This window comes from Corvus cornix, chromosome 17, assembly GCF_000738735.6.
Source record: "Corvus cornix cornix isolate S_Up_H32 chromosome 17, ASM73873v5, whole genome shotgun sequence".
NCBI classification, from domain to species: domain Eukaryota; kingdom Metazoa; phylum Chordata; class Aves; order Passeriformes; family Corvidae; genus Corvus; species Corvus cornix.
The window spans coordinates 4,094,392-4,121,875 of NC_046346.1; the positions used below are offsets into that span (position 1 = coordinate 4,094,392).

General features: G+C 46.4%; 3 protein-coding genes across 7 annotated transcripts in view; 2 read left to right on the forward strand and 1 right to left on the reverse strand.

The window, feature by feature from the left end:
• Window positions 1–10,539, forward strand: part of AK8 (adenylate kinase 8) — a 66,175-nt gene extending 55,636 nt beyond the window's left edge. For all 3 annotated transcript variants that reach the window (XM_039561947.1, XM_020584481.2, XM_020584479.2), the window contains 2 exons: window positions 7,830–7,910; window positions 9,943–10,539. In XM_039561947.1, coding sequence (XP_039417881.1) covers window positions 7,830–7,910; window positions 9,943–10,189 — 328 coding nt within the window. In that variant the 3' untranslated portion in view covers window positions 10,190–10,539. The remainder of the gene's footprint in view (window positions 1–7,829; window positions 7,911–9,942) is intronic.
• Window positions 10,540–14,785: 4,246 nt separating this feature from the next.
• On the reverse strand, window positions 14,786–23,607 carry GTF3C4 (general transcription factor IIIC subunit 4). Of its 2 annotated transcripts, XR_005603263.1 has the most exons (6): window positions 23,376–23,523; window positions 20,402–22,222; window positions 18,563–18,693; window positions 17,624–17,712; window positions 16,504–16,938; window positions 14,786–15,289 (listed from the first exon to the last, which is right to left on the reverse strand). XR_005603263.1 is itself a non-coding variant. In XM_039561799.1 (5 exons), exons 1-5 carry the CDS (start codon window positions 23,427–23,429, stop codon window positions 16,874–16,876), a joined length of 2,160 nt encoding a protein of 719 aa, XP_039417733.1. In that variant the 5' UTR covers window positions 23,430–23,607; the 3' UTR covers window position 16,873. The 2 variants fall into 2 exon arrangements, 1 of the variants encoding a protein (XP_039417733.1); XM_039561799.1 differs by lacking the exon at window positions 14,786–15,289 and having other exon boundaries at window positions 16,873–16,938; window positions 23,376–23,607.
• A 323-nt stretch (window positions 23,608–23,930) lies between these two features.
• Window positions 23,931–27,484, forward strand: part of DDX31 (DEAD-box helicase 31) — a 43,586-nt gene continuing 40,032 nt past the window's right edge. The window contains exons 1-7 of one of the 2 annotated variants that reach the window (XM_039561689.1): window positions 23,931–23,994; window positions 24,552–24,805; window positions 24,978–25,053; window positions 25,470–25,513; window positions 25,864–25,934; window positions 26,209–26,273; window positions 27,083–27,127. In XM_039561689.1, the coding sequence (XP_039417623.1) occupies window positions 23,959–23,994; window positions 24,552–24,805; window positions 24,978–25,053; window positions 25,470–25,513; window positions 25,864–25,934; window positions 26,209–26,273; window positions 27,083–27,127 (591 nt within the window). In that variant the 5' untranslated portion in view covers window positions 23,931–23,958. The remainder of the gene's footprint in view (window positions 23,995–24,551; window positions 24,806–24,977; window positions 25,054–25,469; window positions 25,514–25,863; window positions 25,935–26,208; window positions 26,274–27,082; window positions 27,128–27,484) is intronic. The other variant, XM_039561690.1, reaches the window with a different exon arrangement.

Below are 27,484 nucleotides of genomic sequence, written 5' to 3' on the forward strand. Positions count from 1 at the left end.
GATGGACTTTTTTCTCTCTTAATTAATACTACGCCACATTAATATTTAATCAGATTTAGTTTTCCTTTCCCCAGAAGTGAACCCTATTACATTTGAGGATTTATTTGACAGTATTTAAAGAGGGAATTTTTATTCCCTATTATGAAATTGGTTTCCTTTGACACATATATAAAATGACACATTATAATCCATTCTTTTATTCCCTCCCCTTGCCCCCAAATCATACACTTTTTTGGTGTCAGTTCTTTTATTTATTTTTACGTACCAAGTATCTTACTAACGACAAAAGTTAGTGTTTAAATCTTGGGGGTGGGGGTTAAACATCATTTACTCTAAATTTGATTCCGTTTATTTAATAAGGACAAAAAGTATGGGCTTCCTTGTTAGGAGCAGGAGGTGCTGGAGCAAAGCTGCAGACAGGTAGCAAAGGCATCAGTCCTGAGATGAGTTTGCTGGTGCTTAACCCTGGAGTTGTTGCTCTGCTCCAGATTTGCTTTGCAGAATCTAATTATTGCAGGGCAGGGTTGCAGGGATCTGAGGAAACACGCCTGCATTTGGGGGAGAGGGCTCAGGTTCCTGACCTCAGGCCTCTGGGGCTGCAGAGGCTGTGGATTATCTGAGAAGGGGTTTGATTAACCTTATGCAGGGCAGAAATCGTGCCAGCCACACTTCTCTAAAGCACTGCTGGCTGCCATCTTATTCTGTGATTCATAAAGCACCGCTGGAATGAACTCCAGGGGGAATGCAAAGATGCTGGAATAACAGCTGAGAATAAGGAGGAGGCAAAGAATAGAAATGAGGGGAGAAATGTAAAGCAGTTTTGAATGGAGGTATTAATGCATCCAAGCTACTTATTACACATGGAAAGAGTTAATGTTGCCTCCTCAAAAGAAGCTTTAAAAATGCATCGAAGCCACTCCTACAAAGGCATTTGCTGTGTCTCTGTGTGCCTTTCACTGTGCTCTGTAAGGTTTGCACAGACCCGAGTCCTGCAGACCACTGGAAGGGCTCTGGCTGCCCAAAGGCCTGGAGTTCCTTGCTGCTGTGAATCCATGGAGCTGCTTTGCTTTATCCCAGCTCCAGACCCAGCCCATTGTTCTGCCAGACAGGCACCAGTGCCTGTTCCCCCTGTGTGAGCTGGTGTGGCACCTGCTGGGACGCTGCTGAGCCACCGGGCTGGTGGGGTGGGACACGGGAGGGACCCTGTCACCTCGGCTGTCTGCACTGGTGCAGCCCAGCTCATCCAGCTGCGGGTGGAAAACATCTACCAGAGTCATTACTCTGCACTGCTGGTGAAGGGAAGGAACATCTGCAGCCATGAAGGATGTTGTTCATCTCACAGCCCTGGCCAGCAGCCATGTCCTGGGAATAGTGCCCCACTTAGCTGCCTTTTGTAGTTATTCGACAGAAATGCATCCATTTGAAAAGATCCAGTGTCTGGAAATAGCTTGTCATTGCATGAATCACTGTAAGAGCTCGATGAGCAAAACACTTGTGCTGATTAACCTGTGTTTTAGTGTTTATGCAATGTATTTTCCCTTATGGTTGAAGCCTAGAGGGTGAAATTGCTTCCCAAAATAGAATCAAGCATCGTTCATCAGAAGATATCCCAGAGTTTGAGAGAAATCAGTGAATAAAACCTCCCAACAGCTCCTTCCATAAATAAGAGATAAGGATCATTTTATCCATTGCAGAGACATGCAAGAGGAGTATTTAGGGTAGGGAATAAACTGTGATTCATGTCCAATCAGTGGTGCAGCCTCAGCAGGGCCGTTGTAGTGTGGTTACCCATGGGCAAAGCACCTGGTGAGAGCTGCAGTGACCCCTGAACAAGGCTGGGAGAAGGTAGATGGGATCTGTGTAACCAGGTTTAATTTTTAAGAGGGGATTTGGGGTTGCAGAATGTAACTGTGGAGATATAACGTTCTTGGGATCCTGTGTCTGGGCCATGGTGCTTGAGAGGAGGCTTAGCCAAGGTTTCAGGTTCAAGGTGTCTTTATACCCTGGGGAAGGGGACATTATTTAGGGGAACTGATTGATCCAAGTCAGTATCTCTGGCTGGAAAGTCAACAGAGACAAAATGATCAGGGTTTTAGCTGGAATTAGGCACTGGGACTCAAATCTGAACCTCCTTGTACCTATCAAGTTGGACCACTAACTTGATTTGTCATGTTGTTGTGATCACTCAGTGGTGCTACCCAAGGAAAAGACCTTTTTGCAATGCAGATGTTTTTTGTACCGTGACCAAAGCTGCCATCCCACTCCTGTCTGGCTTGTAGAATCCAGAAGTTTGTACAGTTTTGTGCACTTTTGGAAACTTTTAAAACCAAAGAATGTGGTCAGTTTTAACAATGAGAGTCTTAGAGTTTGCCTGAATTCAGGACAGTTTCTAGGGATGGTTTTGTCCCTCTGCCAGTTCAGTCCGTGATGCCCCCCAAGGCTTTTCCATGCATTTGTGAGAACTCTGTGATTCCCTTCCCCGCCTGCTTTGGCTGCTCTGTGAACCAGAGGGATGAGCTTGTGTTTGTGCCAGGGATCACACAAGGATTGTACCTGTGGTGGCCTTTTAGGACCTACAGCATCCTTCCACTTCAATGGCCTCATCTCTCCCTCAGCTTTATATTTCAATTACAGAACTCACAGCCAGTGCATTGGCAGAACAGAGTCCTCCAGGAGAGTTGTTTTCCATGGGGAACTGTGCCATAGCATCAGGAACACTGTTGATGTCTCCATATGGAGTAAGATGTTCTGTGCCTTATGAAAGGCACAATTATTTCTAGCCTTGAATTTGACATTTTCTATTTGTCTGCCTGGAAGAGGAGGTAACTTTGTGTCTCTTCCTCTCTCTTTCTTCCACTCTCTCCTTCCTGATCTCTTTGCTCTGATTGAGCTGAGGGTCTGTCAAAGTTCTGCCAGCAAAGTTTGCTGTAACTTTGAGATCACACAGGCATCTGATCTTCACATTCTTTTTTATTTTAAAGCAGACTGATGTGGTACGTTGTAAACTGCCAGGAGCACTTGCTAATTTAGTAGTTAATGACAGTCACAGAGAGTGTTTTTCTTGCCCCTGGAGAGGTTTTAGACACAGCTGGGGTAGATTTGCCACTATCAATTATGCACAATTTTAAACAAGAATTGGCCAGCAGGGGCCTCTTTTTTTTTGCAGAGTGCAGAGCGTGAAGAATGGGAATATGGCAGCTGGTACCTGCCTGCGACAGAGAAGATATATAGGAGTCAAGAAAATAAGGGAAAGATTAATAGCTTACTATTTTTAAAGTTGCAGTTTCAACTCAAAAGTTTAAAAGCTGCATTAAAAGTGGCCCAGTGTTGGCTGGTGGTGTATTTTTGTTTTAATTCAAGCATCCTAACTTTGTTGCAAAGCTTGATCAGGCCCTGGTATAGCCACAAGCAAGTCAGTAGTGCCTGTTTTTAAAAGCCAGGTAGAGATCAGGATCCTGTCTCAGATATCCTGTTGTGTTGTCTTCACATCCTTAAATGAAAACAAGGGATGAATTTGATTTACTGGTATAGATCTAATTTCACAGACAATAGTTCTATAAAAAGGGCTTGGCTTCGGGCTCCACTCCACCAGTGTCAATCCAGAGCAACTCCAAGTAATGGGAAATGCCAAGGATGAGAATCTGACCCCAGTAAATAGCTCAGGTCTAGAACAGCCAACATCTGGATCCATCTAGGTCAGCCTCATAAAGCAGCTGTGCTTAAATGACAGGACCTGGCTCACAGGCAGAGCTTCAGTTCTCTAGAGATGTGAAGGCAGCTGGCAGGGCAGTGCAGCCATCCTGGAAAGGGACTGTCCTTAGCATTCCTTATTCCCTAGCACAGGGATTCCAGGATTCAGGCACACAGCACCTGCTTCTCTTACAGCAACACTCCTAATTTTTCCCTCACAGGTGTTTGAATTCAGTGTCGTTATAGCCAGAAAACAGGAAAACCACCACCAAATAAATTCTTGTGAGGACAGCACTGAGCACTGCCAGTTGTTAATAACTTGGATTAAGTGGGTTGGTTGCCATCTGGAACAAATGCAGCTCAGGATTAGCCGAATGCTGTTGTGTAGGTCACATATCCTTCCTTCACTTATGTCATGGTTGGGACACATTTTTCCAAAAAAAATGCTGTCTCAGATCTGGAGTGAAATAACACCTCTGCCACCCCTGCTCTTCCCTCTCCTCTATCCATTTGCCAAGGGGAGCATCAGGATGCCCTGGTGACCTCCAGGCTCTTCGATGACACTGGCTGAATAGCCAGAAGGCAGAAGTGGCTGGAATACTCTTTTGGAATGCCAGATGGCTGGTAGGAAAATGGCGTTATATTCCAGCTGTTAGGGCTGGAACACATTTCATCACCATCCAAAGGCAGCAAGTTCTCATTTGACTGGGTACACAGTGAAGGTGTCATCATCATTATTAATTTGTTGGAATTTAATCTCTCTAATGTATCTGGAAGCTGCACTAGATTAGATAAGTGATGTCAAGTACAGTGAGGGAGAGGCAGGATTCTGACACACAGATTTTTTTGTGCCTTTTAACATTTGTGTTCACAGTTTTATTATCTGTAAAAGCTGACAGGACTGGACCTTTTCCCACATCTCTCTCCTGGGAGATGGAACAAAGGAGAGAGGACAGAGCTGTGCTTAGGAATCCCTTGGTTTCACTCGATGGGAGTCAGAGTTTGTCCTCAGAGAGCTCAGAGGCTGCACCAAGTTTTCCCCACAGTCTCCAGCCAATGCCAGTGATTTTTGGTTGCCCGTAGGTGGATTCTGACCCTGTGGCACAGGAGTGAGGATTGCTGGTGCCCCTCTGCCCAGCCCTCCCCTCACCTTGCTGCTGACTGGCACCACTCCCCTCCTGCAGCTGAACTGGGAGCTCTGGAAGAGGAGCTGTGCTGGATGCTAATCCAGCAGGGTAATGTCGTGTACTTTGATATGAGGCTGTGTTTCCTCGCCTCCCTGTCTACCAATTCTGATGACATCTGTTTCATATTTCCCCTTGATAGGACTTGTGACACATTACAACATACAAAGCCTGGCTGATTCCTAAAGTGAGCTTTACAGAGGATGCATTTATGTGAGGAAACCATGCTCGCTGTGTGGAAGGGGCCAAGCTCTGCTTGGAGAGGAATCCAGTGCTTGCAGGGAGTTGTTCCAGTTACTGCTGGATCAAGGTCATGGGTGCAGCCCTCTGTGTTGTGAGGATTTCTGAGAGAAATCCAATAAATGTGTTACCTGGGCAGTTGGAGGGTCAAGTTTGTTATGTGATCAGAGTCACAGCAGCCTGAGAGAGGGACAGAGGCCAAATGTTACTCAGAAATACCTTGAGGAGCTACAGGAGATGTATCAGATAGCCAAGGCTAACACTCCCCAGCCTGCATCCATGTAAATAGGCTTTACTCATGTGAGTAAACCTCCTGGGGTGGCATAATAGACTGTGTGGGGTATGTGTCTCCTTCAAAATGGTAATAAAGCTTTCTAATTGGAAGTATTTTAAGTCTAGACTGTAGTTCTGTCAGTGGTTTTCCCCTTCATCTTTTTTTTTCCTGCTTTTGAACAATTTTAAACTGACAGCCCTGGGGAGTGTTTTCTCTTATCTATGGGAGATGTGTGGAGTGGCAGGGTAAGGCATCCCACCTTCCACTGGAAGGACCCTTGGATTGGGAGTTTGCGCTGCTCTGCAGTGAATTCTGTGTGTGCTGTTACACAATGCATGTGGGGGAAAAAAAATCCATATTAGCAGGGATGTCTGCACCCTCCCACTTCTTCCCCCTACACTCCTCTGTAATGGTGACACCAGACTGGATAATAAGCAGCATCTTGTTTCAAAAAGAAGAGAGTCTCAGACAAGGCTTTCAGAGTTCATTTTGTTGGCAGCTTTTTAAGTGGAGTTTTTTAGGCTCTTCTGTTTCAAATACCATAATACTTTTTGTGTTCCTAACTATGAATTACGACAAGCTTTCTTGATATGCCAGGTTATCCTTCAGTGGGTTTGTTTATCTCAGGATATAATAGGAAGCCGTATCAATTATCATGACTGTATAAATGTTGTTCCTCTCTACTAGAATATTCATCTTGAGACATATCATCAGATGTTACCTGTTCTGACAATCACGTTTTTGTGCCATTGTTGGGCAACAGAAACAAAGAAAAACAAAATGTTAAGAGTGTAAGGGATAAAAGAGCGTTGAAACTGTTGTTCTTTTCCTGTCTTTGGAATCTCCAAGATCTTGAATGTTTTATTCCTGGCTGTTATTTTGTTACCACAGTGTGAATAGAAGTCATTATCTGTAAACATTTGAAAAGAGAGATGATTTTCATAACTTTAAATCCTACAAAGGATTCTAGTAATCTGCTATGTGCATGCCAAGGTAAAGCTCAGCCTTTCATCTGGTCTGATCCCACCCAGTCAGTGTAAAATGTTCCTTTGGTGAATGTCTAAACCACGCAGTATCTCCTGTGAGAAGCAGACAAAAATGAAAACAGGAAGCCTGGCCTTGAAGGCAGCAGCAGGAGAAGGTGTGTTGTACAGAAAGATGTATTTACAGCCTTCAGGTTGTGCTTCGTTGGGAAAAATTATTTTCATAGGTTCAAAGGGAAGCCTTATTTTTTATTTTGTTCTGAGCTAATTGTTAAATGTGGTCTTTGTGCAGATCTGCTCTGCCTCAAATAGCTGGGGAACAGGGGACTTGTGTCTGCTCAAGATCAGCAGTTTGTCAAGATTCTTCTGCTGAAAAGCTTTTGAACACGAATATAAAATGAACAGGACCATTATAATGAACCAAAAGGACAGGGAATCAATGTGAGATGGGCACAACAGTTTGTGTGCAGCAGTGGGATGTGTCTGGGTGCATGTGGGGCATGTTGTTTTCTGGCTCTGCATCCTTCATCCGTGTCAGGGCATCTGTGTCACCTGTGTGAAGTGGGTTGGCAAGTCCTGCTCCATCCCCCGGTGAAAAGCTGTTCCTGGTGTGGAACCCACCCCAGTGACACCGTGGGGCTGCCTCTCTCAGATGCTGAGCAGCTCTCACTCGCTCAGGCTCAATGGGAATTGCAGATTCTGATCTTCAAATGAAGCATTCAGCATTAATATTTCCTTTCAGCAGTGTCACCAGCAAGGCCCAGCCGTGCTGAGCTGCTCCCCATGCCCTGGCAGTGCTGGTGGAAGGGACAGGGAATTGCCAGCAGCATCATGGGGTTTGTGTTCTGTCTTACCACTCATCCTGCTTTGAAGGACGCAGGGCAGGAGTGGGAGAGCAGAGGACTCACCCTGGGGGGAGACAAGGGCAAAAGGAGTGGAAGTGGACTGAAACAGCAAGAGGAAAATCCCTCTCATGGGCACTGGAGGAATGCATAATTCTGGCAGAAAAGCTCTTTCTCTGTCCCTGACAGGAACAGCAGAGTTTTTTATTTACCTTTTGGGGCATGTCATTGTGATTCTGTTCGCTGGTTGGGTTGGGAAGTGGATTCAGAGGAGTTCAGAGGGAAGTGCTGGGTGGAGAGGGGGCTGGGACAGACTGAGAGAGGCTCCAGCTGCAATTCCCCCACCGGTGTCCCCCCACAGTGTGTTGTCAGAGCACACAGCACTCACAGTCCCTGTGTCTGAGATCTCCTGCCTTGCTGAGCCTGGAGACCAAACAAAACCTGAGGAGAAGCCACAGAGAAATCCCGTGCTCGTGTTTGTGACACTGCAGGTTTGGGGGGGGGCGGACTTCCACTGCCACAACTGCTCTTCGTTTGGGTAAGGATTAACACCCTCTGAAGGTCACAAGTGATGTTCTCAGGATGTTAATGCACTTAATTGTTGTGTTCTCCACAGGGTGTTTTTCTTTAATCTCCCCTATGAGTCCATCATGGAGCGCCTGTCCCAGCGGAGGATTGATCCCGTCACTGGGGAGAGGTGAGCACTCCTGGCTCATGTGTAACATTTTTCTGACTGTCAGGGAGATGAAAGCACCAAATAGACTTCTTAGAAATCTAAGGAGCTCAGCAATACTGTACTCCTGCTTAGGGACTCCTTAAAAGAAAACTTCAAACTTTCATTGCTCCTGAAGCACCAGCCCACCTTCCTGCTGCAGCAGCTCCTCAGAACAGGGGGGTTTTAAATCCTGGTGCCTGAAATCTACAGCGGCAAACAGCTCAGCTCTAACATTTTAATGGTAACTAAATTGATTGGTAAAATAAGGCTGAGGGAAGATGTCTAAAACCTAGCCTAAATGCAGATGGTTTTCGGACATTCCCATGGGAATTTTGAAGGGTTCCCAGCTGGGGAAAATGGAAAACTTGCTGCATTTTACTTCCTGTGATGGTCCTGTCTGCTGGGAGATATTAACACATTTCCTGCTCAGTAGAGCAAACTCATTTGAGTCACTGAGTCACTGTAAGGTTGGTTCATCTCATTGGTATCACATCCCCTTGTCTCACCAGTGACCTTCAGCTTTCCTGCCTTCTCCACCCGATTTCCAGGGAATAAGTCACAAATAAATTTATCTTCCCAAATACCTGCTGGAGTTGGCATGTGTTCACAACTTCACTTGTGGTCTGGTCTTATGATTCCCCTCACTTAAATTTTAAACCCTTCTTTTGCTTTCCTAAAGGCTGAACACATCCTATTGCATCAAAGACAAATCCTGAACCCTCAAAGATTAAGGCCATAAAGAATGGATTTGTCCCAAAGTGGTGGATGATTATTCAGACATCTCACTCGAGGTGCAGCATTAACTTGTGACAGCAGCAGTGATTTGCTGTAACTGCTCTCTTTGCTTTAGTAATGAGCAATGTGGTTGTTCAGCAGAAAGGAACAGGCTGAAGCAAATCATTCCCACATCTTTGCATTTCTTATCATTAGGATTAGGCTGTTCAGTATCTGCTCCAGTTCACACGCTTCCCTCTCACACTCTGGGGTTTATTCCTCACAAATTCTCCGTGAATTGAATTGTTTTAGGTGCTGTGTCTAATCCTTGGCACCGTGTAAAGCCTGCCCCTCTGGCTGCAGGGCAGAGCAGGGAGTGGCCTTCAGCTGTGCCCTAAATCATTCCCATGTGGAATGAACTCCGTGTCCACATGGTTGGATGCAGCTCTGCAGAGACCCAAACTCTGCTTCCCTCCTTGGTTTTGCATCTATCCCAAAAAGTTTCAGAAAATTTGGCTGTACAGGAAGAGGCATAAACTGGTTTTGTGTTGAGGCAGAGGAGACATTTACTCAGGATTGCCAGTTCTAACAGGGAATTTAAACACTTGATTGCAAAGGAACTTTTAGAGATTGATGGGAGCCTTTGGCAATGCAGGGACATCATCAGAATTCCTTTGGTGTCAGGTGAGCTGGGCTGTGGCACTGCTACAGGACTCTGAGGATGGAAATCCTCTTTCCTGCTGAAGTAACTGAGGGAACCCACAAGTGTGAATTGAGGGAAGCCAAATTCCAGCATTTGGAAAATTAAAAATAACCAAAGCCTCCGGTGAATTAACGTCTTTTTACCTTCAGCTACTACATAAAGATGTTAGCAATCAAATGTCTGAGAGCCTTAAACACAGTTTAAGGTCCCAGCAATGCTGGACACGGGGCTGTGTTTAAGTTAAGGCTTTTTTTGATGCTTTTTTAAAGACAGGAATCAAAGATTTCAAGTAAAAGATCTGGAAATGCTTCTGAACCTGGAGCACTGAACATGTAATAGAGATTTCTCCTCGTGGGGAGCAGATAAACACTACCAGTGCCACCTCCAGAGAAACCCTTGGCCTTTGAGGATCCAGGATTCTTGAGGGCAGCAATGACAGATTACTTGCCCTGAAATTTCCAGTCTTTGTTTTAAAACCCCAACCTAGAGCAGAAAGAGGCCAAGGGACTGTGACAGGCAAAAGCATGGAAAATCTGCAGAAGTGGCTGCTGTGTCCTCAAGTTGAGCTGAAACCGTGGCATTTCTTCTCCTCTGCAGATACCACACTACATTCAGACCAGCTCCCACTCCAGAGATCCAGGCCCGGCTCAGGCAGAACCCCAAAGACCAGGAAGAAAATATTGAGAAGCACCTGGAAATCTATTACAGGAATGTCAAGGCCCTGGAGGATTTTTACCAAGATGCCTTTTATGTCAATGCTGACCAAGACCCTTATGCTGTCTTTGAGTTCATAGAAAGCTGTATCATTAAGCCCCTTCCATGTAAAAAAATTAGAAGTTTATAATTAGAAGGGATGGTTTCTGGAAGAGTTGATTTAAAATTTTTCCCTGTAATACTTGCAGTCTGGTTGCTGAAGTGGCAGGTTATCACCAGGGAAGAGGAAGTCAGCCAAGCTGTGTTAAATCTGAAGCTCACCAAGGCTGAGTGAAGTACAGAGGGTAAGAAATTGGGCTTTAGGGGAAAGGTTTTTGGCTTTTGTTTTGTGATTATATGAATGATATGATATTTTGTGATATGAAACACTGTGGCTGGGGAAGTCCTTGTGTTTAATTCAAATATCTTTTTCCGTTTCTGAATAGTAGTTTTGTCTTCACTATGTAAGACTCATGAATCCAATTTGGAGTATTAAAGCTGTGAGATGTGTTTGTGTCTTAATTCTCCACCAAAACCACCCAGGCACTCCTTGCGTCCCTCTGTCCCTGCAATCAAACCCTAAAGCAAAGAGAAAAACAAAGCTCCCAGCTCTGCAGTGAACTTTCACCACAGTGTTTGAGGTCGGGGGCAGTTTTCACTCCCACGTTAACTCAGATTTCGTAAAAAGTGCTGACAAACCCCTCTGCAGATGCACTGGCTGTCCCCTTTCTGCTGGGCAGGAAGACTCAGAACAGCTGGATAGGATCTCCAGAGCCCTGGAAAACTGGCTGCAGGTCCATCACTTTCAGAACCCAGTCAAGGACATAACGAGCTGCAGGTGGGTCACTAAATTCTGTTTTCCTGGGGTTTTTCTGCTCCCAGCCTGTGGCTGCTCTGGCTGAGCTGTGCCTGGGCATGTTGGTGCCCAGGGTTTGGTTTTTTTTTCCTTCTCTGGCTGGATATGGCAGCAATGAATACTCAGGTAAGTTTTTTTACCTGGAAGGTCTCTGGTGAAAGGCTGCTGGCTGTCTCAGACTCTGGCTGTGGAAATGCACGTCCTTAATGCCTGTAGAAAAGGGGAATGATTTGTGCTGTGGTCAGAGAACTGGGTTGGATGCCTCTGTTATGTCTCCCTCTGTTTCTCCCCTGTGTATGAGTGTGAATTCCCCCTGCCAGAGCGTGGGGAGAGCTTCAGGTTTCTCCTGTGGAAGCCTCAGTGTCTGGGAAGGTGCAGGCAGAGAGAACAGACCTCCAGAAGCCTTTTGGGTTTAGGTGACTGCTCTGGTCCTGTTGCTGCCGAAGGATTTGGGTCTTTGTTGCTGTCTTTGACTGTGTGTGTCTAAATCTATCTGGAGAAATGAAAAATGTACAGGCCATATTTCCTTCTTGCTCCTGTAACTTCAGGTGGAAAGACCCTGGTTGTCCAGGTGGCAATGGGGATATTGTGTTATTTTATGAGAATTTAAAGTCAAAATTTTCAGTACTTTTGGGAGCGGAGGGGTGTTGATGAATGGGAATTGGACTCTCCAGCCCTGAGGGCAGCTCTAAAGTCTCAGAATAAGTGTCTTTGAAATCTAAGAAAGCCAAATCCAAGCAATCTGAGTCCCTGGTGCCTCTTGAGCTGAGAAATCCAGTCTGTAGCACCAAGCTGATGCAGAGGCTGCTCCCAGGCACAGGACCCAGCCACAAATCCTCTTGTTCAGCTGGGCAAGGACATCTTTAACAGCCCTACCTGTTACAAATGTGCTGCTTGGTGACTGCTTGGGCAGCTGGGTTTTCTGCCATTGCTATGAAGATGTGCTGCAGCATTCGTGCATAATTGGGAGCCCTTCTATTAATAATACATGGGAAGCTCATCTTGCTAATATCACCTTCATCTGAGCGTTCCTACTAAATATTTTGATAGATGAAATGGGTAGAGAGTGTATTTAAATACTGTTTGTACTGCAGCTAGGGTACAAAAGGGACAGTGCATCTTTAATTAGACAGGTACATCTGCTTAATTAATTTAGCTGTAAAGCCCTTTTTCCTCTTCATTCTTTCATCTATATGCGGATGCTATATTAGTTCCGCTCCGCTGGTTCCATAGAAACTGAGAAAAAGAGCTCAGTCTCATTGAGATGCACTTGGCATGTCTGGGTAGGAGTCTCAGGTCAGTGGTCAACCCCCAAGGGTTTGCAGCAGGCCTGAAGTGCAGAACGTCAGGGTTAGCAGAACATGCTAATACTCATGTAGAACTCTCCCTCAGAAACAACTAAAACAATTGACATTCATTTAATTACTGTAAACGAAACAGCCCCTGCATGACTTTGCATAGTAAAGCCTGTTAATACCAAAAAGGTTCAGTGGGTGGAAGGAGGAATTAGGCTTTTATAATTGGAATGCAACACTTGAAAACCAATTTGGTAACTAGGCATGATTTTATTAGCATCTTATTCTGGCAAAACAAATGTTGAGCAATGAGGAAAACAAGGTAAAGAGGAGGTGGTAGGAACACAGCAGGGATCAGATGTTACTGATTGTACAGCTTTGGCCAGGTCTGGAATGGACATCTTCCATCACTCTGCTTCCCAGAGACACTTTGTGGAGAGGGCTGCCTGGAGGTTGTGCTGTACCCTATAAGTTATGCTGTTAATTACGTAGTGTAGCAACAAGGTGAGTTTGTCCAACTGTTCCACAAACTTTTGTGTCCACCAGCTCCAGACACAGGATCCTTCAGTGGTGGAAGGGCACTTGAACACCCCTTCTCCACCACCACCTCTGCAGGGACCCCCTGTAGCTCTGGAAGGATTTCCCTGCTCTCATCTTTCCCTGTGAGGCTTGGATGCTGCTCAGGGAATGGCATTAACCCCAACCTGCTCTGTGGTGAGGGCTCTGAGGAGCAGGAATAGCTCTTCCTCCTCCTCTCTCCAAAAAAAATCAGGGAAATATTTATTGTCATTATGTATGCATTGACAACCATAGTATTTCCTCTCCAGAAATACACAATAGGATTAAGAGGATGAGGAAACACCAAAGGAAAGGGTGGCTGAATGATGAAGTCCCCGAGCCATACCTGAATGGAGGTGAAAGGCAGCAGTGAGGTCCCTCGTTACCAGGTCCAGAGCAGGGGGTGTAATTTGGAGACACAAGACTGAGTCTGTATGATCCCAAACTTCATCCCAAGTGCCAAGAATGGCACCTAGCACCAAGGCACTAAGACACTGTACAGTCCAGGGCTGTTCCACTTATCCATCCAACTTGGATTAGCCTGGATTTCTTCATCCCAGAGGAGGATGGATTAACTGTTGCCAGCATGAGCAGCAAATTTTAAAAGCTATCAGAAGCTCCTCATCAAGGACAATGACACCTTAGCTCTGGACAAACAAGAGTTTGTTTGTTAATTCTGCCTGTTAATTCTCAGCTGCAAGAGCAAGTATCACAGTCCTTTTAAACAGAAAAAAAAAAAAGAGCATCAGGAACCCTCAGTCTCTACTGGAACGTTGCTCTCCCTCTGGAGATGAGGGTCCTTGAACAGCCAGAGTGTTCACCATCAAATGGCGAAGCAGTTGAGAACCTCCAACTATTCACTTGTTTGAAGTATCCTGCAAAACTTAAGCGAAAACTTAGTGAGATAAACTCTGACTTTGTGGGATTTGTTCTTTGAACATTTCACGTGGTGTCTCAAAACAGACTGAGCCTTGATAGATGTGTTAGTTTGAGGAGGCAACTCTGATAATGGCAAAATAACACAAGGATCTGGCAACAGTGTTCATTCCTTGCTCCCCTGCTCCCCTTCCCCATGGGGTGACAGCAAGGTTTGATCAGCACAATGTGTGGGACAATGCCCCAAGGTGCTGCTGCTGCCCTGCAGGAGCAGGACCAACCCCTGCGTGCCCAGAGCTGCTCCTTCAGGAGTCTGAGGCATAAAAGGATTCCTGGAGCAGCCTCAGCACTCGCTGGGCAGCCAAACCCACTCAGGTCAGCACCAGGGGTTAAATGTTACTGAGTGAGGTGGGCTCTGCTATTCTGGTTAAAAATGCACTTAGGGACAAGTGCTGGTTTACACAAAAATGAAATCCCAATTCCTCTGTACCTGTTGTGAACAAGTCAGGGTGAGGAGTGAAATCCTTTTTGCTAAAGGATCTCCACTGGCAGACAAAGACAACATCGTTGGCTTTAAAATTCCATTCTCCCAGCAGTCTGAAACCAGGTTAAATAAACTGGCAATGGCAGACTGAGTATCTACTGCCTTGAAAGACAGGGAAAATAAACATTAATGCTGCAATGTTACCGTGAGGTGTGCTAGAGCTTCTCCATGGCAAAACATTAAAACTCAGTCCAGGGACATTCAAGAGAACTGCCAGAAATGATCAGCAAGAACCAATGTCATCTGTTATCATGTGAACCTTTGGGTCAGCCAGACTTAAACATTTCAGCAGATTAGGATATTTTTATGGTTTCTAGACCACAGCCAAAGAAATACTCTTTGACTTTTTCTGAAAGCATTGGGACATGGTTCTGCAGGGCTCCCTCCCCTCCTCCACAGGCAGGAGAATTTCTAAATTGGAGCACTTACTGATGAGCTGGTCATGGCTGCCAGGGCAAGGACTTGCACCTTCCACTTAAAATGCCTTCTCAACCACCACGAATAAACCTCTGCTCAGCTCATATGGCAATAGATGTTCTGTTCCCCCAAACCCCAGCAGCACTGGGAAGTTTTGTCCCAGGTACCAGAGCTGGCCCCAAACTCCACACACGTTGGGCATCGAAGTTACTCCTTGTTTTACTGAATACCAACACGAGCTACATTTCCCTTCTCTGCAGGCACACTGAAGTAATTTCAATTTTCAATGCACAGCAATAAAAAACTAAACATTTCTTTAATACAATTATGGTATCACTTCCAAGGATATTTACAAACAAGGCTAATTATTTTACAGATGAATGTGCTTCTGCTGTTTCTAGGCTACTATAGCAATGTTCTTCTTAGTCAATGCATGATCATGCTTAATGCATGAGACACTGAGCAGAAGGACAGCTGACTTCTTTAATGTTCACTGAAAAAAATTTGCTCCTATTAAAGGTGAAGGAACATTAACAAAATATGCATAGTCATTGAATCGAGGAAACAAGCACCAATCACACATGCACTGGTGGGAGACTGATACTGTCAGCACAATTCCATGATTTCTCAACAGCTGTAGAGCACTTCCCACACAGTGAAAGTGTCAGGAATCACAGACAGGGCGACACCTCTGCGATTGGTACTCTGCAGAATGGAAATACACAAACTCAGGATTATTTGACAGCATGGATTGAAGTTAACAAGACAAACTGTACCAAGTAACCACACACATTTGGGAGGTATTGTTCCTCTAACACTGCATAGGAAGTTGAAAAGGATTCTGCTCCCTGCAGGAACAGATGGCAAAAAAAGATGGGTTTTTCTGATAGGGCAGTTAGAAGGCAAAATAAATTCCTAGGCTCGGCCACGTGAGATGGAGAGGGACTTTCTACATGAGCCTGGAGTGACAGGACAAAGGGGAATGGCTTCAAAAGGGTTAGATGGGATATTAGAAAAAAATCCTTCCCTGTGAAGGTGGGGAGGCCCTGGCACAGGGTGCCCAGAGAAGCTGTGGCTGCCCCTGGATCCCTGGCAGTGTCCAAGGCCAGGTTGGACAGGGCTTGGAGCAACCTGGGACAGTGGAAGGTGTCCCTGCCCATGGCAGGGGGTGGAACGAGATGAGCTTTATGGTCCCTTCCAACCCAAACCATTCTGGGATACACAAACAGCTTCACCAGCCTCCTTGGCCTTACCTAGAACATGTCAGCCATAGTGGGGTTGGGTTTGGGGTGTTCTGTTCATTTGGGGTTTTTTACTGAGCTGTTACGAAAAGCTGGCAGCTGGGAGTGATTCCTTGTGTATCAAACTTGTGGAAAACTAATCTACTGTATGAGGGAGACTCTCAGTTTAACTGACAGTAGTGTTAGTTGGTAATGCTTTTGGCAACTGAGTTTCTCTGGAAAAGAGAATTCCTGTTGGTAGAGGGTTAAGTGAAACCAAAGGCAAATACACTGGCAAAAGCTGGAAGGGAGTTAGAACTTAGGTCAGAAAAAGAAAGTGGGGCAAGAGCCTTAAGAGCATTGGAAATTTTATATATATGTATATATATTAGTGTTTAAGCTAATTGCTATTAGTTTAATAATTATTACATTTAAAAATTATCCTTACTGATCCCTATTTGACCCAGGCAGTCAGTACCACCCTTCTGACTCAAACATTTCTGAGGCAGTTACTCTCCTAGGCTTTCAGTGAAATTCATGGAATGCCCAATTTCTTTCATATGGCTGTAACTGGCATCTGCTTCTCTGGGCAAGAAACTGGAACCATGGATTATTTGGACAGTTCAGTGTTCTACAGCAAATGCCAGTGTTGGTAAGAAGCAAAGGAGAGCACTGCAAGCTGGAGCCTTCTCTACCCACCAAGACCATTCAAGAGGCAGCTCCACTGTTCCCATCCCAGCTTTTGGGAATTGACACTGGTGTCAGGCAGAAAGGACAATTCCCACTGTGCTCAACCCTTCAGTTCCTTGTCAGTGTCCAGCTGCTGAGGCTTCCATGGGTGCATTTCCAAACAGCTTTAAACTGGCTCTTCCAGGTGTACTCCTGTTTCTGGAGCGTGGAATGGGCTCCGGACTTTAGGAGTTTGTAGAACCTGTGATGTTCTATTTACAGGACTGTGGACAATGTGTTCCCCCTCCAGCAGAGTCTCTGTTCCTGTCTCTGTATCCTCCCAGGCTGAAGGGAGCTTATGCAGTAGAGAAAATACTTTCAGTCTTGACACAGCTTTTCTCTAGAACACAGGAGAATCACAGAACGTGCAAGGTCCTTGCAATAACCTCTTGATCCATTCAGGATCTGCAAACAAGAAAAGAAGTTGTTTAAAGTTGGGGGTAGAGATGGACAGAGGAATGACATCTGAGATGCACAAACTAAACAGGAACCCTGGACAGTTTGTATATATTCACATGCAGGAGTGACTGAGAATTCAGTGAAATCAAACTGTTTCTGACCTGAAATTTCAAGTAATGCCAGTTTAAATTCCACCTCAGCGGGGGATAAAATTAGGGTGAAACACTCCATGCTTTATCCTTACATACTCATAGCTGTATAGGAAAAAAATTTAAAGGATCACCATGGCACAACTGCAGCGTTCTCATTTTCTAAACTGGAATTAGATCCTTCACATAACACAGTCCTTGGTTCCTGCCTCTTTATCCCTCTTGCAGAACTGGATGCTGATAAATTCAACTTGGATCAAACTAACTAAGTTAGTATCAAACTAACTGCTGGAGCATTCCAGCACAGATTATGTGTTTACCCAGCTCTCATTAAAATGTGGGATTTATACATCAATTTCTGCAGTCATTAGTTTGTAATTAACACGTCACTAATCCCAGACAACACCAGGACACTGTGAAATGCAGAGTTTCACATAGGAACTCCCTAAAAGAGAAAAGTCAGTGAAACTAACTCAAGCTATTTTGCAGATAAAAGTTAAGAAGCCCCAATCCTGCCCCTTTTGCCCCCAGGAACGTTTTACCTTCTGGGGTTGGGTGCCGTGCAATGCTGTCGTGAAGCAAACACCTCCTGTACACCAAACTCTGGCAGGACTGGTAGGTTAGAAAGCACCTGTGAAAGGACAAGTAGTTTTATCAAGAGGTTTGGGGTGTATTGTTTTATGACCTGCTCCTGTGCCCTCACTGGAGGCTGAGTTCTGCTCACAATCTGCTTTCTGAGAGTTAAGGCAGTAATGAACCACATTAAATATGAAAATTAGTAATTCATTAATTCAGGTACATGAAACTTCCCAAGTGTACCAAATTGCATATGGACACAAAAATGAAAGGTCAAAAATCAATCTATCATTGGCCAAAAAATTTTTAACATACAGTAGAGGAGGTAAAAAGCTTGAGGCCCTACTGCACAGGGAAGAACCAGGGTTTACCTGACTGTTTACCCAAACTAGTAGATAAAATCTGTTAGGCACAGTTTTTTCTTTGTGACAAACTAGTGACTTGCCAAGGCTCCAGGGACAATCTCCATGTACCCCCCACACTGGTACAGGAAGATTTAATTTTCTAGATGTTCCAGAATTTGACTTCTCAATGTGCCTGTTCTCAATCAGTTCCTGTTAAACTGCTTTTGTTTTCAAATGCTGAAGGAGCTTGAACAAACCCTCCTTCAAGTGATGTTCCAAAGGATGACTTGTCCTTGATTTCCCTTGCTTGCTTTCTCCCTGACCCCATATTCCCCCCAAAATAGACGCTCAAAAGCATTTTATTATAAAAACATTGTCCTGCTAAGAGAACCAAATCCAACCTCCAGCACCCTGGCTCTTATGGAAGAGGAAAGAAAAAACTGTAGCATGGATAACATCCTTCATGCCTTTTCACTCCACTGCTAACAAGTGGTTTAGTGAGCTCTCAAAGTATGTTTGAATTATCCAGAGGAGGGGAAAAGCTCTGTAAGAGCCCATTACCTGAGCCAAATGTGGCCGTTGGAGCAGACGGCCTGCTTGCGGTCGGTGAAGGGCAGGATCTCCTTGCACAAACTGCAGTGCTCCGGGAAGGTCTGTTTGTTCATCTTCTTCAGGATGTGCCCAATCAGCACCTGGAACACACAGGAGGCACTCACTGACACAGCCCAGGGTGGGAACACCTCACTGTGATTTCAGAGTGACACAGAATTCGCTGAGTCGCACGAAATCAAAGTGTAAGAAATACAAAATATCAGTAAGTATTCATTTATTCCCCTTTTGCTCTCCTAAAGATTCCTGAATCCCCACAGTAAAGGGATACAGACCTTAAAACCAGTAATTCCTTGCCAATTTTAAAAGTACTGAAAGACCTGCTATCACACTACTGACCATCACAGCAGTGCTTTCCCTCATGCCTATCACAGTGAACGTGCTAAAAAACACTCCTGTTCAGAAATTACCTGGATGCCTTCAGCAGTCATCTGGGAGTACATTTATAGCAGAACATTTATGTGATCAAATTTGTCTGTGACATTTCAATAGATATAAACCACATCCCAGGGACCTTTTAAGTGTGACAACAAACTGAATAGATAAAATACAATTTAGAAGTCGCTTTTCATCACCGTAAAAAAGAAACAAGATTCTTCTAAGATAAGAAAAGCAACCTCTCAAACCTTCAATTCATAGTAATTGGATGCTAGAACAACCCAGCAGTTGTGCCAGAGTACTTTCCTAGTGAATTACTGATGGCCACACTTGGCTGTGATGCCATCAGGAGAACACCACACTACATCAGTGATGGACATGTGCTTGCTTCCTTCCTGGATGCAAGATAAAAGCTGATTTTGAGAGTTCAAGTGATTTAAGGACTTGGGTATGAGAAGAGCTGTTCTCTGCTCATTCTGCTCATACAAAGAGGTGCACAGACACCTGAATCATTTCTGTCATTAAGACCTGGCAGGCTGATGCAGTGTTCCCACCACAGCTGCCTTGGTCTCCCCTCTGTACTCAGAGAACTTCACTACCCTGTGCAGGCTTCACTGCCCACCGACCTCCTGCCACAAATGTTTGCTCTGCGCATTGCAACAGTCAGGATGCTGTCTGTGCAGTTAGGCTTTGACACTGGTAGGGAGCACTGCAAGTTTGGGAAAAGTTCCTGTCATGGCCAAGCCTTAAGTAATGCTTATTAATTGTAGTGCACTAATTGCCAGTGTGCCTGAAAGCCCTGGCCATGTGTGTTGTAACAAAGGCAGTCAGTCAGCTTGGTTAACTGAATGTCCCGCATGAAGTTCCAAATCACTGGGTTTAACTCATAGAACACAACCACTTTCTGACCCTCTGAAACTGATCTTTGCACTGCAGGCTCAGGGAGTAGTGACAAGACCTGATAGACCACCTGAACAATAATTTCAGAAGAGAGACTTCTGCAGCTCTTAACATTAGAACTGCAGTGTGATTGACTAGAGGAAATAGATCTGAAGTTTAATTGTGTTAAGATGATGGACTAAATAAGCTTAGTCATGAAAGCAAACATCCCTCAGTCAGTTCATGTTCTAAACCCACTGACAGCAGCACAATAACCCAGTGCTCTCCCCTGTTCTGCAAAAATTCGGACATCATTATTCTTTATTGTACCTGATTCAAATTTCAACATCTGTATTTACATTCCCTCTTATTTCACAATATCAAGGAAGGACAATTTAAGCTGAATGCTCTATAGAATCTGACTGGTAAGGCTGACATGACTCCAGCTCTCTTTCCCAGCCCAGCTGTTTTTTCAGGAGGGGGGAGAAGGAAGTGACTGTGACACAGAATCCCCCGAGCAGAGGTGCCACTTACTCGTGCTGTTCTGTCATCATAGCCATCGTCGGACATTAAGAAGTCACAGACTCCTCTGGTGGGAATGCTGGTGTTTTCTGTAATCCACGTGTGCAGATAAACTTCTCCCAACACCCGCTTCATGTGTTCTCGTGTCAAGTGCATTTCTACAGCCTCAATCTGTGCCTGTATTTCAAGCAGCTTTTCTACCATTGGCTCACGGCCTCCAGTGTCACTTGACTGATGGAGAGAATCCTCTGCATTGTCATCAATGTCCACACCTTTGCCAGTGTCCCCCAGGCTCTGCTTGCTGGCTTGTTTCGAAGTTCCTTCCTCTTGATCATCTTCAGTGCTGCCCATCCCAGGGGAATCCGATATCAAGATTTTGGCGTCCTCGTGTGAAGGTCTCCACGTGACCTCGGAGGGGGCTTTCTGCATCGACTGGTACAAAATCCTCAAGAGAAACAGCTTAAACCTCCAGAAGTAAGTGGAACCACAGCTCTCTATCTTTTTATCCAGTGCTTCCTGTAAGAACTGAGGAATATGCTTATCCTTCAAGATTTTCCAGCGTACAAGATCCGTCAAGTCCACCTGCCGGAAAAGGTTCTGAACAGAAGATTCCAAGAGCTGTGCAGCTGCCTCCTCAAAAGTCTTGAGGGTGACAAACTGAACTTGGTAGTTTTTGTTGACTGGGTGCAGCCCGTTGGCCATGCCCTCGGTGGTGATGACTGCCAGGTATGCCCCACACGGGCTGACAGCGATTCCGTGAGTCCTGACGGAGCCAAACACCTCCGAGAGCTTTATCAGCTGGTGCTCAAACTTTAAAGCAACGTCTGTGAATATGGGGATGAGCTGCCTGACCTTGCCGTCGCTGGAGCAGGTGTACACTGTGCCGTTCTGCTTGTCCGCAGTCATGGAGACAATGGGCAAGGAGTGGAGCCCCGTCACGTGGGAATTGTGGACGTTCAGCCCCGCTTTGGATATCAACAGGAGGCACCAGAACACGTAAGGGCCTCTCGCAGCCACCACCAGGCTACAGCTGCATTTCTGGTAGGGGTGGTAGAGAGGGATACATTTGATGCTGTGCACGGGCAGCTGGTCCATCTCCTGCCACAAGACCACGGGCTGTCTCAGCGTGAAGTAGCCTTTGACCGCCTTGAGGTTGACGGGGATGATCTTCACCGGGCCGTACGCGCTCCCCACGATCAGTCCGCTCATCTTCCGGTTGTTGTGCTCGTATTCCCACCAGGACAACACGCTGGGGGAGCTTATTCCTGACTCGATGGTATTGCAGGAAGTGATGGACTCCTGCCCCAGAAAGGGCAGCTGGAACTGCCAAACAGCGATATTCCCGTTTTCGAAGAGCACTGCCAGGAGCACGCTGCCCACGTCCCGGCACTCGTTGTTGTGCTTGACCTGCTGGGTGGTGCAGATGCCCGACCACTCCATACGCACCGGGGTCTGCATGCTGTGCCGCCGCTGGAACTCCGGGAAGTCTCCCAGCTCCCCACAGGGAGTGTCAGCCTTACACAGTTTGTAACTGGCCTCGAACAGGCGCTCGCCGTAGAGCTCGGTCAGGTCCACCAGCTGCACCCACTGCAGCCTGTTGAGGTTGGCGTGGATGGTCAGGCGGTTGTCCATGGTCAGGGCTGCCAGCAGGCACCTCCCGTTGGCGTCGCAGCCCAGAGGGGACCAGCTGGAATATTTGAAGCCCCGCATGGGTGTCAGGGACTTCCCCTCGGGATTGAACACCCGGTCCAGCATAAACGTCTGACTGACGGTTGGATCCACTGAGCTGGCGAACTTCTCCTTACATTCAGCCACCTCCTTCTTTGGGCCAACCTGAAAGAGAACAAGAAGAACCTCTAAAACAATTGTACAGCTAGTTTTTTTAGAAAGGCTTTTCTGGAATTAATTCCTTCTTGAAACAGAGGATCCCCAATCACAACCAACACTACACTGTTCAATGGTTTATTAATGTCACTCCTAAAGACTTCAGCTTCATTAATGCCCTGAGTCATAGTTTTGACTCTCAGCTATTGAAATTTTGTCTGCTGAATCAAAGAGCCTGTTTTCATACTTCTGTTCTCTTAAAGATACCTGGCATGATATTTAAATTGTAAAGCACTCAATATTTCAACTCCACTCTATATTCTCAGCATTGTTTTGGAAAATCAAATCAGATTCACAACAACAAAAGTATTATTTAATAAGATATTCACCCACATCTCCCATCTTTGTAAAAAATCAGATGTTCCCCTGAAGGCCACAGAAATCCCTGCTGCAAAAATCCTTTAGCTTAGGCAGCAAAACAAAGGAAGATTCCCACTCCAAATTGTGTTGAAATAACCGTACTGGTGCTCAAATGATTCTCAGAAAAACTGCAGAATTTTAGAATCCCTGGACATCACTGGGATATGGTTTTCTCTCTCTTGTACTTTTAAAACAAATCAATACATGAGACCTTACAGCAAGTTTGGGCAGGGCAGGGGCAGCCCCAGGGCAGCTCCCTAAGAGGGGGATCAGAATCCCGGGATGGGTCAGGCTGGAAGGGACCACAGTTGGGGACACTCCAGACCCTCTCTGGCTTCTGTTCCAGTGCTCGGTCACTGCACAGGGAAGAAGTTCTTCCTTACGTTCAGGTGGAGCTTGGTGTCTATCAGTTTATGCCCGTTTCTCTTATTGCTTAGCACCATTGGGAAAAAACACAGAATCATTAAAGTTGGAGAAACCTCTGAGATCACTGAGTCCAATCTGTGACCGATCACCACCGTGTCACCCAGCCCGGAGCACTGAGTGCCACATCCAGTCGTTCCCTGAACACCTCTAGGGACGGTGACTCCGAACCTCCCTGGGCAGCCCATTCCAAAGTCTAATCACCCTGCCTGCGAGGAAATTCCTCCTGATGTCCAACCTGAACCTCTCCTGGCCCCCTCTTCCTGGCACTTCCCATTTAGATATTTATACACACTGACGAGGCGTGCCGGCCGCTCACCTTGAGCATGCAGGCGGCGCCGGGCGCGGGCACGGCGGTGCGGTGGATGACCATGTCCTGCCCGCCGCTGTGCACGTCGCTGAGCTGCTCCAGCACGGCGATGCTGCGGGCCGTGCTCACCGACACCCGGTGGTCCTCGGACCAGGCCAGCGGCTCCAGCCCGCTGGCGCCGTGCTGCAGCCGCACCGCCGGCTCCCGCCGCACCGCCGTGAGCCGGAACCCGGCACTCGCCGCCGCCGCCGCCGCCTCCTCCGCGACCGCCTCGAGCCCCAGCGGCGGCTCCTCCCGCCCCGCCGCCGCCATGTTACCGCCGCCTCACGGGCCGCGCGCACGCGCCGCCGCCGAAGCCCCCGGCGGGCCCGGCCGGGGCTGTCCCGCCGCTGCCTGCGCGGCACGCGGGCCCCGTAGCGCGGGGTGCGGGGGTGGGGAGAACCCTCACGGGGCCCCGCAGCGCCGCGGGGCGGGCAGGGCAAGCCGGGTGGGCTCCGGTCTGTGGGGGAGCCCCGCAGCCGCCGCCGCGCCGCCCTCACGGGCAGGGCCGGGCGAGGGGCGGCCCCGGGCCCTGCGGAGGAACGGGCGGGACATGGCGGCGGGCGTGGGGATGCGCGGCGTCGGCCGGGTACGAGCGGAGGGGAAGGGAGGGGAGGGTGTGGGGTCTGCGGGATATGGGACCGTGACCGAGCGGGGAGGCAGCGTCCGACAAGTTGTTAAATGGAGTCTTTGGCTTCCCCCGGCCCGAGCCGGGGCTGATGCGGCACCGGGGCTCGCAGGTGGCTCCCCGGGCGGGCTGCGGGCAGACGGCGCTGCCCCGACTCACCGCGTTGACCTTTGGCGGGCTGTGGGTGATGCTCTCCTAGCCCTCTGCTTCATCTCCAGAGGCTTAAAAATGCTTTTGAGAGACGTTTTTAAACCACGTTCTGCCCAGTCACTGGAGAAGTTGAATGAAGTCCTTCAAGGATGAGCGCTAGGTATGGCTTGAGATTGCTCTTTGCAATGTCAGAAGTCTCAGGCGTGGTGGTGGATCTGTTGGAGTAGGAGTTGCATAGCTGCAGAAGGCAATTTTAGTTTCTTTAGTCATGGAGTGGGCGATTCCAGAAATAAGGCTCTGCTGTGGGCTGATGTTTGTGTGTTAACTCTCAGTCACTGATGACTCTGGTGTATTTGTTCACTTTCAAGCAATCTGGTGCTCTGAAAAGGAAGCTGCAGCCGCCACATGAAAGCCCACCCGTGAAACGCAAACGTAAATTATCCATAAACACCTTCAGGAAAGGCGCCACAGCAGCTGACAGGAGGGAGGAGAGATACTCATCACAAAAACCTGTTCCTAAGAAGCAGTTGACTGACAACCAGAATGAAAGCCAGAAGAACAAACCTTTCATTAAGACGTCCAGCCTGTTTAAAAACAACCCCGACATCCCAGAAATTCAGAGGTATTTTAGACAAATGGGAGGGAAAAAAACCCTTTCAGTGTCTTGAATTCTTGCCCTTGCTTGGCAGAGCAGTTGCTTGGTAGATGTCATTTCATTGCTGATGAAGTAGAATGCTTTTGTATCATTTTTAACCCTAATGTGTGTTTTGTTTTGCTTGTTTCCCCTAACTCAGAAAAGAAGTGCAGCAGGTGCAAGAAAATGTTTTCACTACAGATTCCTTCAGCCAGCTGGACCTCCACCCACATCTGGTGAGTGGCAGGAAGGCCTACATGCCTCAAAAATGTGCATTTTGGGGTGGGGGCGTGTCAGAGAGCTGAGGGATGCCTCTTTATTCGTGGTGAGCCAGACAGGCTTGCTGGTACTTCACCTGATTTTGTCACTTAAGGTACTGATGTATGTCCTGACCTGTCCCCAGACACAGTCCCAGCACCCTTGACTGTTTGCAGCTGTAATACCAAAAAAACACAGAAAACCAGCAATGCTGTAACTCTGATTAACTAGCAAGTATTTTGAGAACATGAAAACTTTCTATTTTGTTGCCCAGGACCAGTTATGTAGAGAATAAACATAAGTTTTTTGTATTGTGCTTTATCTTGTACTACAAAAAATAACAAAAGGAACAGTTTGACAATAAAACCTTTACTTCTCTTTATTGTCTCTCTAGATCTCCACAATAAACACTGTCCTCAATATGTGTAGCATGACCAGGTAAGCAAATCAATATAAAAACTTTGCACTTTACCCCTAAAAGCCATCAGTATGTGTAATTGGCTTGTGAAGACCACAGTACCACTGTCCCATTTGCTGTTGGGTTTGTAGGCAGTCCTGCCTTCTAGTTTGGTACTTGAATTATAAACCCATCTGTTTTGAGTTTATCACATCTGATGCTTATCCAGAGGCTGTGCTTAGAAATCACCTCAGCTGATGCAGCTACATGGCAGAGATGAGTGTGAGAAATTTGGGCTAAAGAGTTTTGAGACAGTCAGTGCATGTTAAAACTGTAGGATTCTATCCTGTGTTGCATGTGCATTTCCTGCCCTGTTTTGTTTGTCACCCAGTGTTCAGAAGCAAACGATTCCTGTGCTCCTGCAAGGCAGAGATGCCCTGGTGAGATCTCAGACTGGTTCAGGTCAGTGTTGAATTGTCACTGTCCTTCTTAGGGTGTGTAAATTGGATTCATTTAGGTAGATCTTAGTGGGGTACCACACCTCTCTTTTCTAATTGACCCTTTATTGAATTGTCAATCTTCCATTCTGGAAATTTCCTACTCAATAGAAACTTTTCCAGACTCTGACTGCAGTTTAAGAATGGTGGGGCAAATGGTGCTTTGGTTTGCTGGAGTGTTGTAATTGCCACATATGTTTTTTAATGGAAAGTTCTCCTATTTTCTCCCATTTAAAAAGGTAAAACTCTTGCCTATGGGATTCCACTTGTACAGTCTTTGCAAGGAATGGAATCCAAAATACAGGTAGGTCCAACAGCACTAAATATATTTGCTTTTGATATTAAGGAATAAAAATAAAATCCAGCTCTTGTAGTCATTACTGTCTCTTTTCCTTACAAGCAGTCTGTGTTCCCCTTTATTTGTACATGTGTCAGATGGGATTTTCCAGTTTTATTGAGATGTGGATGGTACAAGATCAATGTTAGCCATTCCCCATTGCTCCATGCAGCAGGATACATTGGAAATGGGCTAAATTATCAGGTTTGGAGGAGGCAGAGAGCAGAAGAAATGGTCTGGAAGCTGGGAGAACTGAAAACAAAGGTTACTGCCATGTCTTTAGGGGGAGTAAGTTTTTAATCTTTGGCATGGAGTGGGTTTGGATAATTGCTCCCAATTTGGATCATACACCAGAAAATACTGCTGCAGATCTTGTGCATTTTATGGAAAGAGATCACCCTGAGTGAAGGGTTGAAGCATCTCCAGCCCGTCTTGGATTGTCACTCCCTGCAGCTGCTACCTACAGGTCGTTGCTGTGCGTCAAGCAGGAGAGCATCCCTGCAGCTCAGAAACACAGGAGTGAAACAACGTCTGGGTGCACTGAAACGTTGGGTTTGACTGGAGCAGGTTTCCCAGCAGGGAGGAGAAGGCAGTGCAGGATTGATACGTTAAAGACTTGATTTTAAAAGCTGTGGGGCAGAAATACCCTAAAATGTTGTGTGCAAACTTGCACTAAAGCCCTCCAGAATCCTCTGTGTTGGCTGGCAGCAGGGGAGGTGTGGAAAGGCTGCTCAGTGCTGCCTTCTCTGAGAGGCCCTGCTCTTGTGTGTTCGCAGCGCAGTGATGGGCCCTACGCACTCGTGCTCGTCCCAACGAGGGAGGTAGGTGGCTTTTCCTTTCTCAGTCTGTTTGAACACTGATTTTTGGGGATGTAGATGTGGGTCCACCAGGGAAGGTGAACTCTAAAGTTAGAAAACACTGTCAGTCCTTCTGCTGAGATCTTGCTCTCACAGAGAGTTGTCATTTTTGTTCGGTGCCAACCAGAGTGAGAAAGAAGGAGTTTCTAAGTTCTTTTCCTGCAGTTGGAAATCTTTGTGAAGGCTGCAGCACCTCTCGGGCTCAGTGCATACCTCATGCCTTGCTCACACAGGGGAATGAGTAAAACCAATTAATTCAGCTTTGCAAATGTGTAGGTTTATACAAACGTTTCATTTTTAAAGCTGTTTTATCAAATCCTT